This window comes from Eumetopias jubatus, unplaced genomic scaffold, assembly GCF_037043125.1.
Source record: "Eumetopias jubatus isolate StellerSeaLion01/CBP00866 unplaced genomic scaffold, mEumJub1_p1.0 scaffold_8, whole genome shotgun sequence".
Taxonomy (NCBI): Eukaryota; Metazoa; Chordata; class Mammalia; order Carnivora; family Otariidae; genus Eumetopias; species Eumetopias jubatus.
Window position 1 is genome coordinate 82,951,567 of NW_028274814.1, and position 18,012 is coordinate 82,969,578.

The window sequence follows — 18,012 nt, forward strand, 5'->3', positions numbered from 1 at the left end:
TGAATGAGAAAAGCAATATGGCAAGAAGAGTACAATATTATCTCAATTTTGTAACACAAATGATGATCAAAAAACCTGTCTCTCTAGCTCTTTCTTTTTTCCCCCTCTCTATCTGAATAGGATTGTATAAATAGGGATAAAATTAAGAAAGGCCATACTGGGTTGTTAAACTGGTTTACCTGGGGGCTGGTACAGGATGGAGGGTGGGTGCTAATGTCGGGGGCGGGAGGTATCCACAATAAAACCGCATATTTATTTAGGTAAAATTATGTATGAAAAGAAAAAAATCCCTATCACGCTGGAATGAGGGTTAAAGGAAGTATATACAAATGACTTAGTAAGTATTTAGCACATAGTAGGTGGTCAGTAAATAGAAACACATAGAAAGTTGGGTAGTATTCCCACTTGTTAATGATTAATTTCTGAGAGCAGGAGATGGAATCCAAGAACAAACTTTGGGATTCATCAATAAAAATGGGCCTGATTTCTGGTATCTTAGAAAGAGCCTATAAGGATGCAGAGAAAGGGGAACCCTCTTACACTGCTGATGGAAATGCAAGCCGGTACAGCCACTCTGGAAAACAGTATGGAGGTTCTGCAAAAAGTTAAAAATAGAGCTACCCTATGACCCAGCAATTGTACTATTGGGTATTTACCCCAAAGATACAAATGTAGTGACCTGAAGGGGCACCTACACTCCAATGTTTATAGCAACAATGTCCACAATAGCCAAACTATGGAAAGAGCCCAGATGTCCATCGACAGATGAATGGAGAAAGAAGATGTGGGATATATACACAGTGGACTATTACTCAGCAATCAAAAAAAAAAAAAAGAAAACGAAATCTTGCCATTTGCAATGATGTAGATAGAACTAGAAGGTATTATGCTAAGCAAAATAAGTCAATTAGAGAAAGACAATTATCATAGGATTTCACTCATATGTGGAATTTAAGAAACAAAACAGAGGAGCATAGAGGAAGGGAGGGAAAAGTAAAACAAGATGAAACCAGAGAGGGAGACAAACCATAAGAGACTCTTAACCATAGGAAACAAACTGAGGGTTGCTGGAGGGGAGGGGGGTAAGGGGATGGGGTAACTGGGTGATGAGCTTTAAGGAAGGCATGTGATGTAATGAGCATGGGATGTTATATACAACTGATGAATCACTGAACTCTACTTCTGAAACTAATAATGCACTATATGTTAATTATTGAATTTAAATAAGAAGAGCCTATCAGATGATCTTCATTTTATAATCTTTTTTTGTGGAGGAAGGGGACACTGGGATGATAAAATCAGAGAGAGTGTGCATAATATAGCAGTGACTTGTGCCTTTGGAAACATGAGCATATTGTAGAGTAAGCTTGATAGAGGTCCACTGCTGGCTTTCTGAGAAGGAACTCCCTCTATTCAGCAATGTTTCCCTTGTGTTATTTGGTGGCTGTCTAGGACCTATAAGGGAGAGAAACTTTCCCTTAAAATTCTGGTAGTACATGTCATCTTCTCTTTATCCTTTATTCATTCTCATTTCCAATTCTACCCCCAGGATCATGTATATGAACTTCTCAACACCATTGATGCCTGCCAGTGCCATTTTGATATTGTAAGATTCTTTGTAATTCTCTTCTATCCTCAGAGCCATTGAAAAGTTCTTGGTTGGGACAGTGTGGGTTGGGAAGGGACTGGAGGAATGGCTCTTCCTTCAGGATTATGATATAATATAATATATAACAATATACTGTATTATTCATTCTAGGACTGTAATTCTTTTATATCAAGTGCTAAAGTTAAAGTATATATGTGTTAAGTAAATCAGAAGTATGATTTAACATAAAAATTACACAAAAATGTTCTTATTGCACCTCTTCTAACCTCCAGATGCTACCATATCTCCTGGCCTTTTTTTTTTTTTTTTAAGATTTATTTATTTTGAGAGAGTGAGAATGAGAGAGAGAGAGTACGTGAGAGGGGGGAGGGTCAGAGGGAGAAGCAGGCTCCTCGCTGAGCAGGGAGCCCGATGCGGGACTCGATCCCGGGACTCCAGGATCATGACCTGAGCCGAAGGCAGTCGCTTAACCAACTGAGCCACCCAGGCGCCCCTCTCCTGGCCTTTTTGTACCTTGAGCTCACTTTTAAACCCTGACTGTTGTTCCAATGGTCTCCTTCTGAATTTTCCATCCTGCCAGTCTTCCTTCTAAAGCGACCCTTTCAAAGTCTGTTTGGCACTATCTATAATGGTTGTTGAAATGGCGATTAATTGACCTTGCTATTCTTGGGTTCTTATGTATTTTCCTTGTAGAATCTCAACTTTGACTTCACTCGGAGTTACCTGGACTTGATTGTGACTTACACCTCAGTTATTTTACTTCTGTCACGGATTGAGGACCGCCGAGTCCTCATCGGCATGTACAACTGTGCCCATGAGATGCTGCATGGGCACGGGTGAGTGAAGGGGATATAGGAAATGAAGAATCTCATACATGGTGGTATGAAGTACAAGGTGGATGCAAAGGAAATAGAAGCCATGTTTTCTCATTTGAGAACCTGTAATCTGCATGATGATCCAGGCAAAATAAAAACACTTTAAATACTTATAATGGCATACACATCAACAAGTATACTGCACTTTTACATATAGTTAACTCTTGAATATCTGCTAGTGGATTATCCAATTTGCATTGTGTCTGATCAGTTTTTAATCCTGGGCTGGCTTCCATGGTGCTTTTCAGGTTATTGTAAAAGGAAACGAAAGTTTTTTTTTAAGTATTGGTAAGAATAATATTAGCAAGGTAAAGCCATTAGAGGTAAGTAATGTACAATAATACATTTGAAGCCAAATATAAATGGATTTTGGATTATCTGAAATTCTGTGCCCCTCCATTAGTGCAAATAATAAAAGTATTTAAGGGCTGAAAAAATAAAGACCAGAGGGATCAGAGGAGGCTGTGACACATTGTTCTATGTATGATGTGTATTCCCATGTGTCTACATGAATACCTAGGCACATGCCTTACCCATTAGCTTTGAATGTATATATATCTTTTTGGGTTGTATACAAATTTGGGTCTAAGGCATATCACTAGAATTATGACTAATCAACATGAATTCATAGAGTACCTAACATGTGTTCAACACCATTTTGGGTGCTTACAAGGAAGAAACTTTCATGGACCTGCCTCAAATTATGTAGTTCTGTCTAATAGCTTAACGCACCAGGGCCTGGAATGGGTTATCTATATATGTAATTCACAGTTCAGTATAGATATCTTTGGAGGTGGAGGGGAATGCCAGCCTATGCACATGTCTTTATCCTACATGCAAACACGAGAGTTTACATCATGGTTAAGGGAGACCTGTAACTCTTCTTGCCTATGCTTTCTTCCAGTGACCCCAGTTTTGCCCGTCTGGGGCAGATGGTCTTAGAGTATGACCACCCTCTGAAGAAGCTGACAGAGGAGTTTGGGCCTCACACGAAGGCAAGTTCCCTGAGCGAGTGGGGAATTCCTGCAGCGGAAGTATATCATCCTCATCATTGACACTAAGGATTCATTTGTTTCTCCCCCCAGGCTGTGAGTGAAGCCCTCCTCTCTTTGCATTTCCTTTTCGTCCGGAGGAACCAGGGGGCTGAGCAGTGGCGCAGTGCCCAGCTGCTGAGTCTCATCAGCACCCCCCCAGCCATGATCAACCCTGCTAATTCAGACACAGTACGTTCCCTTCTCCTCTTGTCAGTGATGGCATTCTCTTTGCCAAGGCCATCTCTGTAGAGAGTGCTTCTTTCAGGAAATAGCATCTCTAAGAGTGCTTTAAGCCTCTTCTAGGATGTGCATCTAAGTTGATCACCTCTTGTAGCTAAAACTCATGGTTGGGTTGGAGCTTTTGTTTGGACGAGGATTAGTGTGTGCTTGCCCATAGAAAGAATTTAATAACTAATCATAGAATGAATGGGTAGATGAAACTGAGTCATTAGACACTATTCAGCCTAGCAGGAACTTGAACATAGGTGTCAATTAACACATATTTTTGTTCAATTACTATGGGCCCAACATCCATGCTTAAAGAACTTAGAGTCTTGTAAGGGAATATATGCCATATAGTCATAAAAATATAAGGGATGGTACAAGATGAATGAGAAATGCCAAATGAGTGATTTCCACTTTAAGTGGTAAAAGAATCCAAAGGAGGGAGAAATCATGAGAATGTTTTGAGTATTTGAAAATGCAAATTTTCTGAACTATTGAAGAGAAGTTATATTAAACCTTTTATTTGTCCTGACTTCCAGCCCAACCTCCTCTTCCTTTTCTCAACTGCATTTGTTTTTCCTCAGCCCACTTCTGGTTGCCTCACCTCTATTATTGGCAGGTTCCCCAACTACTGGCTTATCACAGTGCCCTGATCCAGTCTGGTAAAATAAAAGTTGGTTTTGGCACTTAAATTCTAGCTTGACTGCCCTTGTCTTGATGGCCTTAGTCTTTAGGGGGAGACCAAGTTCAGTAACGGCTTGACCATCTCTGCCTCCCTTCTCACAGATGGCCTGTGAGTACCTGTCTGTGGAAGTGATGGAGCGCTGGATTATCAGTAAGTTTTGTGGGATGAGGTGGGAATCGATGAAGCAGCAATTTACATGGATAGAAAATTCTAAAAGTCTTCCTCTGCACTGTTTCACCCACCTGCAGTTGGGTTTCTTCTTTGTAATGGCTGCCTCAACTCCAATAGCCAGTGCCAGAAGCTGTGGAAGCTGTGTCTGCAGGGCTCCCTGTACATCACCCTCATCCGGGAGGACGTGCTGCAGGTGCACAAGGTCACCGAGGACTTATTTAGCAGTTGGAAAGGGTGAGACACGAGAGCCAGCTGATCTTATTGTGAGCGTTTTTTAGGGGTCTTCAGAAGAGGGAAGACAGAAATCAAGGGAAGAAAGCATTCTTAGGAGAAATGATCGGTTATCTACATTAGATGACATTGACAGGTCAAAGAAAGTAAGGATTGAAAAATGTTCATTGGATTTGGCTATAAAGATGGTCTCAGGGTCTTTCCTGTGGACAACTTCAGTTGAATGCTGAGGTTGAAAGCTGGGTTGTGGTAGGTTTAGAAGCAAATGGGAGATAACAAATTTAATAAGTAAGTCTTTTAAGAAGTTTTTGAAGGGAAGAATAGAGAACTATAAAGAGAAGGAGGTGTTGGATTGAGGAAGGGGTCAAATACCTTCATTATTTTTTATAGTTGTAAACTAAAATCCAAACATGTACAAAATACAAAGTGGAAGTTGACTACTGTCTCATCTCCCAGAATAGTTTGGTGTATATCATCCAGATGCTTGTGTGTATATATAAACATGTAAAGATGTGCATGTATTTTCAACCTTATATAAGCAATTTTTAAAGAGCAGTGGATCCACACTCTACATTATGTTCTGCAGTTTGCTTTTTTTCACTTACTCTATTTTGGATATCTGTGCATATCAGTCTATAGAGACTTAATCTTTTTAACAGTTGAAAAGTATTCTGTTATGTGGTTGAAACATAATTTATTTACCTAATCCCCTATGATGGACATTTGAACTGTTTCTACTTTAATTTCTTTGTTTTTTATTTGAGGCATAGTTGAGACTGTTTCCTTTTTAAAAAATATCATTACAAACAATGCTATAATGAACATTCTTAGACATATATCTTTGTGAATATTTCTATAAGGTAGATTCTCAGAAGTAGAATTGCTGGGGTAAAGGGTATGCATATTTCAAATTTTATTTTATTTCACTTTAATTTTTAAAAGATTCCATTTATTTATTTGAGAGAGAGAGAGAGAGAGAGAGCAAGGGCACAAGTGGGGGGAGGGACAGAGGGACAAGCAGATTTCCCGCTGAGCAGGGAGCCCAACACAGGCTCCATCCCAGGACCCTGAGATCATGACCTGAGCTGAAGGCAGACGCTTAACCGACTGAGCCATCCAGGTGCCCCCGCATATTTCAAATTCTAATAGCTCCTACCAAACTGCCTTCCAAACAGATGTATTACTATCTACAGTCTATGAAAATACTTATTCCTCATACTCTCAACAACTGTGTATTATCATAAAAAAATCATTGTCAGAGTTAAGAGAGAGTAAATCTAAGATTAATAATTACAAGTTACGGGGTAGATTTGAGTCTATATCTATATTCATTTCTACATACCTATAAAACTTTCTAATGATTATTGCTTTTAAGGAATGGAAGGCATGTTTGAAGAGGTTCAGTTCCCTATCACTAAGAGCAACAGCTAACATGTAAGATTTATAGTGTAGGGAGTTGTTTGGCATAAATGATCTAATTTGATCTTTATGTTACTTATCCTCAGGTATAAGTATTAATATATTTTGTTATAGATGAGAAAATGGAGCTCAATCTCAATGTCACTCAGTTAATATGGAATTAGGAAATAATTCCAGATTTTTTGACTCTTAATCCTGTCACTTTCCATCATAGGATATAGAGGTTGAAATAATTATCTCCCAGGAATGCCGTGAAGTTGAATCCTGATTTAATTAAGATACTTTCCAACCCTAAATTTCTTTGATTCTGTGCCAAGTTCAATAAGGGAGTGGTTTGGAGAAGGGAAAAGACAGGTTATGAAGTTTGACTAATGCAGTGGCAACAGTAATGCTGGACAAGAGGAGACAGATATACAGAACACAGGGAGCACACAGAGCCTAAGGTAATGTGGGAGTTTTGAGGGTGGATCACTAGTAGAAAAAAAAGAGATATGGTCAGGAGAGTCAAATATTACAGACAAACAGAGCAATGAAAAGGCCATCTGGTGATTCGGCCATTCGCATTGACTTTAGAGAGAGTAGTATTTTAGTGTCAAAGGCCTTGTGGGATTCAGGGGTCATTGAAAGGTGAGGAAGTAAAAAGCGTTTAGGTGTCTCTTTGGAGGAGTTTGGTAGTGTGGGAGAATAGGAAAGTTTAGTAGAATGTCAGGGTCAACTGAAGGTCTTTTGGGGATAAGGGAGGGAGGCTTTGAACTCCTGTGTTGGAAGAAGAGGATAAACCAGCCGAGAGGAAAGATTAAAGCGACAAAGAGGTAACTGATAAAGGCAAATTCTAAGAGGAGATGGGTGGGATCCAAGGTAGAGTTGGAGTAACTACTCTTAACTTAAGATCAGGCCCTTTGTCATGTTTATGCTCTGCCTCTTTTATTTCCCTCAAACCTGGAAGAGTACTTCTGTCTGACCGTGTCAAGGCAAGAGCCTTGGGACAGGAGGAGAACTCCAGTCCCAGCTTTGCCACTAAAACCCTATGTAACCCCTGGCTAGTCATTTCTCTTCCCTAGAGATTATTTTCTTCATTTTCAAAACAGTGAAGAGAACTGGGTAATCTCTAAGTTCTGTGAGCCTCTGATTAATAGGCCAGGGGGGAAGTTGGGTTTGCAAAGATCCTGCTAGTGAGGGCTGCCCATGCTTACCGTACATAGGCTGTAGTTTGGAATCTCTCAGGACTGGGAAGGTGGGACAAGGCCTCTAATCGGCGGTGTGGCCAACGCTGCTGTGCTCGTGTCAATCCCCAGGTATGGCAAGAGAGTGGCAGACATAAAGGAAAGCAAGGAACATGTAATTGCGAACAGGTAAAGGTGGGGAATGGGCTCTCCAAAGGGGGGTTGGAATAGGAATCCCTCCTTTGTTCTCACCTAAGCCACTCCGGGTCTCTGTACAGCTTTATTGCTTCAACCCAAGAACTTGCTGCTGCCCCACAGTTTCCGTATGTTTTCTTACCGAGTCTAACTGTAGCATTGAATGTCCTTCCTACCTGACATCCCTTCCTAAATGCCTTAGGAGGATTTTTAAGGACAGGAGAGGCATTATTCTCTAGTTTCCACTTTCTTTCCTTAGTGGCCAGTTTCATTGTCAGCGGCGCCAATTTCTGCGGATGGCAGTGAAGGAGCTGGAGAGCGTATTAACTGACGAGCCAGGACTACTGGGTCCCAAGGCAAGAGGAAAGAAGAAATGTTGGCAGGGGCATGATGACCAATGATAAAAGGCTCTATGTGGGGGGGAGTGACTTGGCATTCATGGGTTTTTGCATTTCTGAGTCTTTCGTGATCTGTTTGTATATGTATATGCTGATTCCCTTGAATCTTCTCGGAGTACCCTGAAACTTTTTGGATCTCTTTTTTGGGCACCATCAGGGGGTAGTATATCATAGCTATTTGTGTACTTGTCTTATCCTCTATTTGCGTGTGAACTAATTGAAGACAGAGCTTGCTTTTTTTTTTTCCAAACCACATAAATGCCTAGTAAATATTTCTAAGATTTAATAGGGCTGAAAAAGTATCGGCTATGAGCTAATGTCAACATATGTACATGTCTGATTCTGTTTCATATGTTTTTTTGTGGGTCTCTGGGTTTATTTTTGGACACTATTGCTGATGGGGCTACACAATTGTATCTGTATGCGTATTATCATGATAGTTCTCTGTGCTTTGAAATCTGTTTTTCAGGTTGAAAATTCTCATAGACCCTGTCCTCTCCTTAGGCCCTTTATGTTTTCATGGCCCTGTCCTTCATTCGTGATGAGGTCACCTGGCTGGTTCGCCACACAGAAAACGTCACCAAGACAAAGACCCCTGAGGACTATGCTGACTCGTTAGTACTCGACATGGTTAAGAATCTTGACCTTTGATGGATGGGGGAAAGGGACAGAGAGACATCCAATGACCTCAGGAGGTCTCAGTGTCTGCACTGCCTTTGTCTCAGGTGATATTTCTGGTCTCACAATCTCCCTGTTCTCATCCTTGACTTTGCAGGAGCATTGCAGAACTGCTTTTCTTGTTGGAGGAGATTAGGGCTCTGGTCCGAAGACACATCAAAGTGATACAGCAATATCACCTTCAGTACCTGGCTAGATTTGATGCTCTTGTACTCAGTGACATCATTCAAGTAAGTTCAGTTGCCTCTACTTTGGAAATGTCAGGGCAATCCCCAGTCATTTCCCCTTGGGGGCCACCCTGGCTGAATTTCATGCCCTGTAGATTGTGTGTCAAAAAGCCCGATTTTCCTCTCTACATTTGTTAAAAGATGGAAAAAAAAAGACTAATAATCTCCGTGGTCTTTTTTTTTTTCCTCCTACATGAAGCTACATAAAAATAGAAGAGAAAAATAAAGAGAAATGGGGTGTTAACATGGCAGGGAAGCCAGGGAGTTCCCTCCATCTCTTGCTTAGCTCTTTCTGTTTGTGGCGCTTAGCAGTTCTTATACCTTCATGTACTGAGTGAGCCTTGTGGTCCTTGTTTATATCCTGGTGGAACCTCTACCCACTTGATGGCAACTCCAACTTCTCTTTTAGAACCTGTCTGTGTGTCCTGAGGAGGAGTCCATTATAATGTCCTCATTCGTCAGTACTCTCTCCTCCCTGAATCTCAAACAAGGTAATTGGAGGGACGTGGAGGAAGAAAAGTCTATATAAGGGTGAACATCTTTTGTTCTAGAAATACTGATCTCAAGCCAGGGAATAGAACAAGATGACTTTGAAAAGGACCTACCCTTCTGTGGAGTAGGATATAGGGTGCTGTTTTCTTATTTTCTTTTAAACTTCTATTTTTCTTACAGTGGAGAGTGGAGAGAAATTTGAATTCTCTGGTTTGAGGCTGGACTGGTTCCGTCTACAGGTAGGTCTGTTCCTGTTCATGGTTTCCCATTCTGAGGGTTCTTCCTCTGCAACAATCCCTTCTCCTTTTATTTCCTAATCTCTCCTGTATAGAGTGATTCAACGTTGAAAACTGCTGATTGAGGGGCACCTGGGTGGCTCAGTGGGTTAAGCATCTGCCTGCGGCTCAGGTCAGGCTCTCTGCTCAGTGGGGAGCCTGCTTCTTCCTCTCCCTCTGCCTGCCGCTCCCACGCTTATGCTCTCACTCCCTCTCTCTCCCTCTCTCTATCTCAAATAAATAAATAAAATCTTAAAAAAAAATAAAAGAAAATTGCTGATTAGCAGGACAAACCCTAGCCGAACCGTAGCTCCAAGGCAGGCAGCCCTCGTTTATCTTGTTCTTCTCCCCCGTTTTTCTGACTCCAACCATAGGCATATACCAGTGTGGCTAAGGCTCCCTTGCACCTGCACGAGAACCCTGACTTAGCCAAGGTGATGAATCTCATTGTCTTTCATTCCCGAATGCTGGACTCAGTAGAGAATATACTGGTGGAAACTTCTGACTTGTCTACTTTCTGGTATGTCCTCATTCAGAGCTCTCTATCATTTGACCTGATCTCTTCCCTGGCCTCTGTGGAGAACAGCAGTTCCTTCCTACAGATGGGAAAACCTTTTTTCTTTGATACCTCCTTAGACGCAGATGCTCCAACCCACTCATTCCAGCTTCTACCAACTGATAGGAATTTGAGGGTGGTTTCCTTTTGTTTTGGCTTTCTTTAGGATAATTATCTGGGATAATTCACCACTTTGGCTTTTCCCACACTGTTATCTTTGGAACCTTCTTTAGCTTGTTTTTATTCTTGGGACATTGTGATTTAAAAGAGACATAGGAAATGTGGAATTTTAGTAGAGAGAGCTGAAAATAATTGAGAGAGCTGGAGACTAGGGCCTTTGGAGAATGAAACTTAGTTTGTCTTCCTTAGGTATCATTCAGCATTTATCAAGTGACCACTGTTGTACATAACTCTATCATTTGGTAGGTCAAACAAACAACACAAGATGTTGACTCTGCTCTCTACATTCAGTATTGGTGGGGAGATACAACACTCACATGTGAAAAGGACATCAACGTATTAATTGCAAACATAAGAAAGCATATAAAGAGTGCATGATGTTGAGAGGCTATAGGGTTGAGGAAAGATTAGCATCATGGAATTAACCTGAGAAAGTTTTCTGGAGCCTGAGTGGGCAAATTTTGGGAGGGATGTGGATTAATATTACTCAAGGACTTCTAAATTAGGAAGAATGGCCCAGATCACATAGAGGTTCTGAGGGAAGAATAGCAGATTTTGTACAAGGGAAGGGAAGAAGATTAGCACTAAACTGCCATGGGGTCCAGTATAAAAGTCTAAAAGGGTTAAGTTTCTTGGTTTCCTGTTTACCTTAAGAGTAGGGAAATGTGGGGCACTTGGCTGGCTCAGTCGGTAGAGCATATGACTCTTGATCTCAGGTTTATGAGTTCAAGTCCCATGTGGGGCGTAGAGCTTACTTAAAAAAAAACAAACCAAACAAGTGTGTGGAAATGGAGGGAGGGGTGAAGATCAATAAATATTTGTTGAAAGAATAGATATTCTTTCCACCTCAAAGGGACCAGCACCTCAACCTTAGAACCTTGGTTCTAAGTCTCCTTCCCCCTTTTCTTCAGCTTCCATCTCCGCACCTTCGAGAAGATGTTTGCTATGACCCTGGAGGAACCTTCCATGTTGCGCTATGCCATCGCTTTCCCCCTGATCTGTGCTCATTTTGTCCACTGCACTCATGAGATGTGCCCAGAGGAGGTGCGTACCCTGGACGCCAAGCCCTGCCATCCTTCTAATCACATCTTATCCTTATTCCCCAAAACACAATTCCAAGTGCTGGTTTTGGTCATAAGAAGGGTACATAGGTATGTGGCACATGTCCCTAAATGTCTCAGCTTGATGTAGAATGTGTCCTCTCTCTGGGTCTGAGTTTCTTCTTCTGTAGAAGGAGTGGTGGCTCAGGCCAGGGATCAGAGCAGATTATGAGGAAGAAGAGGCTGTCTTGGTGATGACAATTTCTTCCTTGCTTCCTCTTTCCCAAAGTACCCCCACCTGAAGAACCATGGCCTTCATCACTGCAACTCCTTCCTGGAAGAGTTGGCCAAGCAGACCAGCAACTGCGTCCTGGAGATCTGTGCTGAACAACGAAACCTGAGCGAGCAGGTAGGCTCAGACTTCTGTCTCTGATTCAGTTTCCTCTGTTTACCTCGTCTTTCTCTCAAACGCCAAGTTCTCTAACCTTTTCTTCCAAGTAGGGCTAGGGCTTTTGTGTACTTGAGTTTATGGCAGGTTTCTTTTCTTTGTGTAATCCTTCAGTCTTTGCTCCCTCAGGACTAGATAGATGTATCTAAAAATACTCTTATTTGAACAGCTGCACACCAGCAAAATCAGTGCTCTCATTTGAAGAGTTCCGAGAGATGAGTTAACTATCTGATTTCTTTCCCCTCCTCTCTCTGCCCTGTGTACACATAGTTAGGACAGTGCCCGCCCCCACGACATCACCCATCTTGTCTCACCTTTCTGTCCATCTGCACCCTGATCTGGGGCTCTGTAACCATTTCCAGGCCTCTCCTCTGTGTTTATCCTCAGGGCTGCTTTCTTGTCCTTATCTGGTTGTTTTCCCCTCTCTCCCTTCCCTTGACTGACTCACAGCACCTGGTCACAATGAGCTCAATCTAAATCTCAGAAAATTTGAAAATGAGGAGCTGCTTCTGCTGTTGCCCTGGGGTCTTTTAGGTTTCCTAGACTACCTACCCTTCCTGGGTTTGAGTCAGGCTTTGTAGCAACTTTGGGAGAAGGATGAGCCAGGATGTGCGTGTGTGTTGTGTATACATATGGACAGTTAATATTATTACTTACATAACCTTTCCATCTTCTCATATGTAAAATGTGGATAAAAATTGTTCCTTTGTAGAGGTATCATAGAGATGAAATGAAGTTGAGTATGTTAAATATTTAGTACACGACTCTCAATAGATGTTAGCTGCTATATTATTTGGTACTTACTGGCCACTAAGCTCTGTGCTGGGTTTTGGGATGGGCCCCAGAAGGAAGTTATACAATCCCTGCCCTTGGGGAATGTCCTGATTTAAGGGAAAAAGGAATACAAATACATGTTAGAAAGAAATTTAAAAAATGAATGCAAAGAATATAGGCAAACAAGTATGATTATGAGTATACTCATCACTCCATTTGAATACCTACTACATGCAAGGGACACAGTTAAAGAGATTTGCTCAATGCTCTATCAAGGATGATGAAAACATGATATGAGTAATTGTTTTCACACACACCAGAACTTTTGCAACCAAGTGAGTATCGCCCCCTCCAAAGTTATCATTTCCAAAAAATAATTGGTGATGTTGCCATTACTAATGGAGTTACGTCTTTTACTACTTTCAGAATCAACCACAGACATTTTGGCACCATTTCAGGGTTGACATATCTTTAGTGTCACATCTTTTAGTGTGACTGTGAAGTAACAAAACCAGTTTTCTCACGGCTCTTATGCTGTTCTGAGAGTAATTCTGAATGGAGAGTTTCCAGACATGCTCTGCACATGCTCAGCAGCATTGGGTTAAATGGAGAGAATTCTAAGATGATTACCTTGAAGGAGATACAGGAATATATAATTCTATCTTACATTTTCTGTGCAGCTGACTGGGTATCTTGGTGAAGAGAAGGAATGCAGAATTGGTGTTTAAACTAACTAGCAAGAAATATGCTATCTTGTAAAAAAAAAAGGTGGAAAGACAGTGCTGGTCATGTTGTGAGCTCTGAGTCTCTGGCGGGCTGTGCTAGTATGGGTAGCTGACTCCATGGGACAGAACATGAGGAATTGTAGATGGTTTTTCCATATAAGCAAAAAACAACTGTCTCCTCAGGTTGGAAGATCCAAGAAAGCGCAGTTGAGTGGAGCTCTTAGAACCTATCCTTTTACTTGAATTTTTCCATCAGGACAGACTCTCTCTCAGGATGTGGGTGGGGACTTGATGATCTGATCCATAAAAGACACTGCCATTTTGAGACTTTGAGCCCTAACCTTGAGGGGTATTTAGTGAAAACTGAAAGAAGTGGGTGCAGTTCAAATGGGCCCCCATTAGAGAAAGAGATGCTGGAAGGAAAGAGAGACAGGTAGAAAAATGAAAGAAGAGACATTAGTGGAGGGCCTGTTAGATGGGATTCTTGTCAGTTCTAGGAAGGAATCTCATGTCTCTACTCACTTGTGTTTGTTCCTATAGCTTCTACCTAAGCACTGTGCCACTACCATCAGCAAGGCCAAGAATAAGAAAATCATGAAGCAGAAGCAGACCCCCAGAAAAGGAGAGCCTGAGAGGGACAAGCCAGGAGCTGAGAGTCACCGGAAGAACCGCAGCATTGTCACCAAGTGAGGACCTGGGCCCTTGAGGGCTAGGTGGGCACTCCTCAAAGAAGGGACAGCAGGGAAGAGGGAAGGTGATACAGCAAGAGAACGTGGAGGTGGTGGTGGGGAATGACAGAGAGGGAAAAGCACTTACATGTGAATTTTCTCCTTTGCCTTTGAAGGCAGCATCAGTATGTACTGGTCTAGGTGTCCTAGAAGATGAAAGGGTCTAAGGGTCATGGGCCTGACAAATCCTTCCCAGATATTAGCAGGTAGTGTCAGACCCGTAATCAAGGCTCATTTTACTTTCTCAATTTCCCAGCATGGACAAGCTACACTTAAACTTGACAGAATTGGCATTGACAATGAATCATGTACACAGCTTCTCTGTGTTTGAACACACCATCTTCCCTTCTGAGTATCTCAGCAGCCATCTGGAGGCCAGACTCAACAGGTACCACTCTTTCATTGTCTTCTATGTTAGCCTATGATCGTTCTGAAAGTTGGGTTCTGTTAGATTTATCTGATTCATCTTGGTGGTCATTCTGATACAGTCGATCTGGCGTAGGTCTCAAGTATCTTTATTAAAATCCACTAACAAGAAGGGTCCAACACTTCTACAGGTGGTTTTGGGAAACAACCAGAACTGATCACCACTGGCTTAGTAGAGTGAGCGGGACTTTTGCAGTCAGCAGACCTGTGTTGACATCCTGGCCCTCGGCTAAGACCCTGGAACAGGGGTTCTGACTTGTTTAAGCCTTAGTTTCCAACCCTGTAAATAAGGATAATGATATTTACCTTATAATGAGAATTACCTGTAATTGAGAATTGGTACAGAATGAAAGGTAATAAACAGTGAGTTCAAAGTTCCTGCCATAAATAGGTTTTGATAAAATAGATTCCCTTCCTTCTACTGTGCCTCTCTTTCCATTGCCCCCTGAAGTAGGAGGAACATTCCTGATATTGGAATTGAGCATTACAGTCAGCAATTAGGGGAAATGAGGGGAAGAATTATTTTGAATAATCCCCTAGTCTTCTATGTTTTGTTTTGGAATATGTAGTATATTCACTCAAGTTGCCAGGGAAGGCCTGCTTGAAAAAGTGACATTTGAGTAAACTCCTGAAGGAATTGAGGAAGCCAAGTGTGTGACTACCTAGGGAAAGCATTCTAGGTAGAGGAACTAGCCAGTGCAAAGGCTCTGAGGTGGGAGCCTGCCTGGAATGTTCAGAGGATACAGGGGAGGCCAGTAGGGCTGGAGCAGAAGGAGCCAGGGGCAGATGGGTCATATGTGAGGTTAGAGAGGTTGGGGGAGTGGCAGATTGTGTAGGTGTTTCTCTGTCATCGGAAGCACTTTGACTTATTCTGAGTGAGATGGGGGGCCTTGGCAGGGTTTGAGCAGGGCAGGGCAGGAATGATAAATGTACCTACCTTATTGGGTTGCTATGAGATTTATTTTATTTATTTTATTTTTTATTTTTTAAAGATTTTATTTATTTATTTATTTGAGAGAGCGAGAGAAAGCACATGGCGGGGGGGGGGGGCGGTCAGAGGGAGAAGTAGACTCCCCGCTGAGCAGGGAGCGCGATGCAGGACTCGATCCCGGGACTCCAGGATCATGACCTGAGCCGAAGGCAGTCGCTCAACCAACTGAGCCACCCAGGCGCCCGGGGTTGCTATGAGATTTAAAGGAGATATTGCATGTAGTTAAATCATAGCACAGTGCCTGGAACATAGTATAAGTGTGCTGTTACCGTGTTTAATATTATGACTATGATTATGATTTTTGTCACCCAGAGCCATTGTGTGGCTGGCTGGCTACAACGCCACGACCCAAGAGATTGCAAGGCCTTCTGAGCTGTTGGCAGGAGTCAAAGCGTATATCAGTTTCATACAGTCACTGGCCCAGTTTGTGGGTGCAGATGTTTCTAGAGTCATCCGCAATGCCCTCCTCCAGCAGACACAGCCCCTGGACTCGTGTGGAGAACAGACGATCACCACTTTCTACACAAATTGGTCAGTGTTGCTTATCCTCTTCCACCGCCTTACTTCTTTGTTAGCCTTTTTTCCTTTGCCAGGTCAGAACTTGGGTCCAGGCATTTTAGTTCCCAGGGTCATAGACCCCCAGAGGCTTGTTTCTGCTTGAGGCCTAGAGCAGTAAGTGGGGGCAAACCCAGATCTGCTTCTGTTCATGGGGGACCTTCCTTGTAACATCCATTCATCTACTCTGTAGCAACTTGACATTTTCCTCCTTTTTTTTTTTTTAAGATTTATTTATTTATTTCAGAGAGAGAGAGAGTGTGCGGGCGTGCTTTCATGCAAGTGGGGGGAGGGGCAGAGGGAGAGGGGAAGTCCCAAGCAGACTCCCCACTGAGCGCAGAGCCCAATACAGTGTTTGATCCCATGACCTGAGATCATGACCCTGAGATCATGACCTGAGCCGAAATCAAGAGTTAAACGCTTAACCAACTGAGCCACCCAGGTGCCCCTGACCTTTTTCCTCTTTTTTTTTTTTTTTTTTTAAGATTTTATTTATTTATTTGAGAGAGAGAATGAGAGACAGAGAGCGCATGAGAGGCGGAGGGTCAGAGGGAGAAGCAGACTCCCCGCCGAGCAGGGAGCCCGATGCGGGACTCAATCCAGGGACTCCAGGATCATGACCCGAGCTGAAGGCAGTCACTTAACTGACTGAGCCACCCAGGCGCCTGACCTTTTTCCTCTTAATCTCCAGTTTCTACTCTTCCTTTTCTGGATTCTCACTGTTTTAATTTCAAATGCTCTCTCTTCCTGTTTCTGAAGCTCTTTTGTCTCTTTTTGTCCAGCTTCTCTCCCTGAAGACTATTCTGTCTAACACCATATCTCCAGAATACTATCACCTCACCTCTGACATGACCATGTCAAGTCTAGCAGATTGTTTTTAACAGGAAGGAGGACTCCTCTCCAAAACCAGAGGAAGTAGGAATTAGCAATGTTTCCTTAGAGATTTTGAGGATGGAAAGGAGCTGGATTCCTACTTTCCCAAGCCACTGGGTGGCGCTCTTATTCCAATATCAGCTCAGCAGGTGCCAGGCTGCAAAGAACCCCGAGTTGGGGAAAGACTGAGACAAAGTTTGCAAGTAAAAATGCCAACAGGGCCTGTCAGAAGAGGTAAATGGATGTTGTGGGTTAGGTGGAGACTGAGCCGTTAAAGAGGGCATGCTCCTCTGATGGGGGCAGCCACCTCTTACCTCCACCTGATCACTGCCCACTAAAACCTTATTTTTAATGTAAAATCTCCCAGTTTCAAAATTTTGACAGCAAATTCAAATTAAAAGAAAAAAAAACGTACCTTTGATGCTGGGTTTGGCCCACCCGTGGTTAGCTCGTGACTTCTGTAGGACCTAGGCCCAGAGCTAGTGGCTGGGTGAGTGGCACGGGTTGGCCAAGCCCTCCTTTGCTGACAGTGGCTAGAGGCCAAAGCTTCCCCAGACGTCAGGGGGGAATATCTGGAGACCAAATGACCAGTGTTCACAAGGCTTCTGTCTGTCCAGGAGGTCTGACTTAGGATCTGCTTCCAGAATCCTAGGTTCTCAGTCCAACATTCTCATTGGGGAGGTTGAGGCTAAGTATGTTTCAAAGGACCCCAGTTAGTAGGAATTTCTTGTCTCGTCAGTTTGGGCTTGTCTTAACTGACAGAGAAAGGCCAAGGGTGAGGGGGGGAAGAGAATAGTTGGAAAAAGAGCAGGGGCTGAGCGAGGGGAGTGCACACTGTTACATTTGACAGCCCAGTGAAATAACCTGCAGATTGGAGGAGAAGCTGAATTACATTACTGCCAGTTGTTTTTGAGCCAATAGCTTGGGGTGTTAATTAGAGTGTTTTACTGTCTTCTTTGAGTCTCTTCTCTGCACCCCAGCCTTTGGCAGAGTTTCTCTTCCTGAGCCCAGTGGTAGTGGTAGGGAGTGATGGAGAAAG

General features: G+C 42.7%; 1 protein-coding gene across 4 annotated transcripts in view; it reads left to right on the forward strand.

Annotated features, from left to right (window-relative positions):
* Positions 1-18,012, forward strand: part of NCKAP1L (NCK associated protein 1 like) — a 41,158-nt gene that overhangs the window by 7,712 nt on the left and 15,434 nt on the right. For 3 of the 4 annotated variants that reach the window (XM_028125397.2, XM_028125400.2, XM_028125399.2), the window contains 18 exons: positions 1,550-1,606; positions 2,303-2,445; positions 3,389-3,479; positions 3,570-3,707; positions 4,530-4,578; positions 4,677-4,833; positions 7,545-7,601; positions 7,867-7,963; positions 8,510-8,619; positions 8,781-8,913; positions 9,320-9,401; positions 9,583-9,641; positions 10,052-10,197; positions 11,325-11,457; positions 11,743-11,862; positions 13,941-14,086; positions 14,385-14,516; positions 15,858-16,076. In XM_028125397.2, the coding sequence (XP_027981198.1) occupies positions 1,550-1,606; positions 2,303-2,445; positions 3,389-3,479; positions 3,570-3,707; positions 4,530-4,578; positions 4,677-4,833; positions 7,545-7,601; positions 7,867-7,963; positions 8,510-8,619; positions 8,781-8,913; positions 9,320-9,401; positions 9,583-9,641; positions 10,052-10,197; positions 11,325-11,457; positions 11,743-11,862; positions 13,941-14,086; positions 14,385-14,516; positions 15,858-16,076 (2,069 nt within the window). The remainder of the gene's footprint in view (positions 1-1,549; positions 1,607-2,302; positions 2,446-3,388; positions 3,480-3,569; positions 3,708-4,529; positions 4,579-4,676; positions 4,834-7,544; positions 7,602-7,866; positions 7,964-8,509; positions 8,620-8,780; positions 8,914-9,319; positions 9,402-9,582; positions 9,642-10,051; positions 10,198-11,324; positions 11,458-11,742; positions 11,863-13,940; positions 14,087-14,384; positions 14,517-15,857; positions 16,077-18,012) is intronic. The other variant, XM_028125398.2, reaches the window with a different exon arrangement.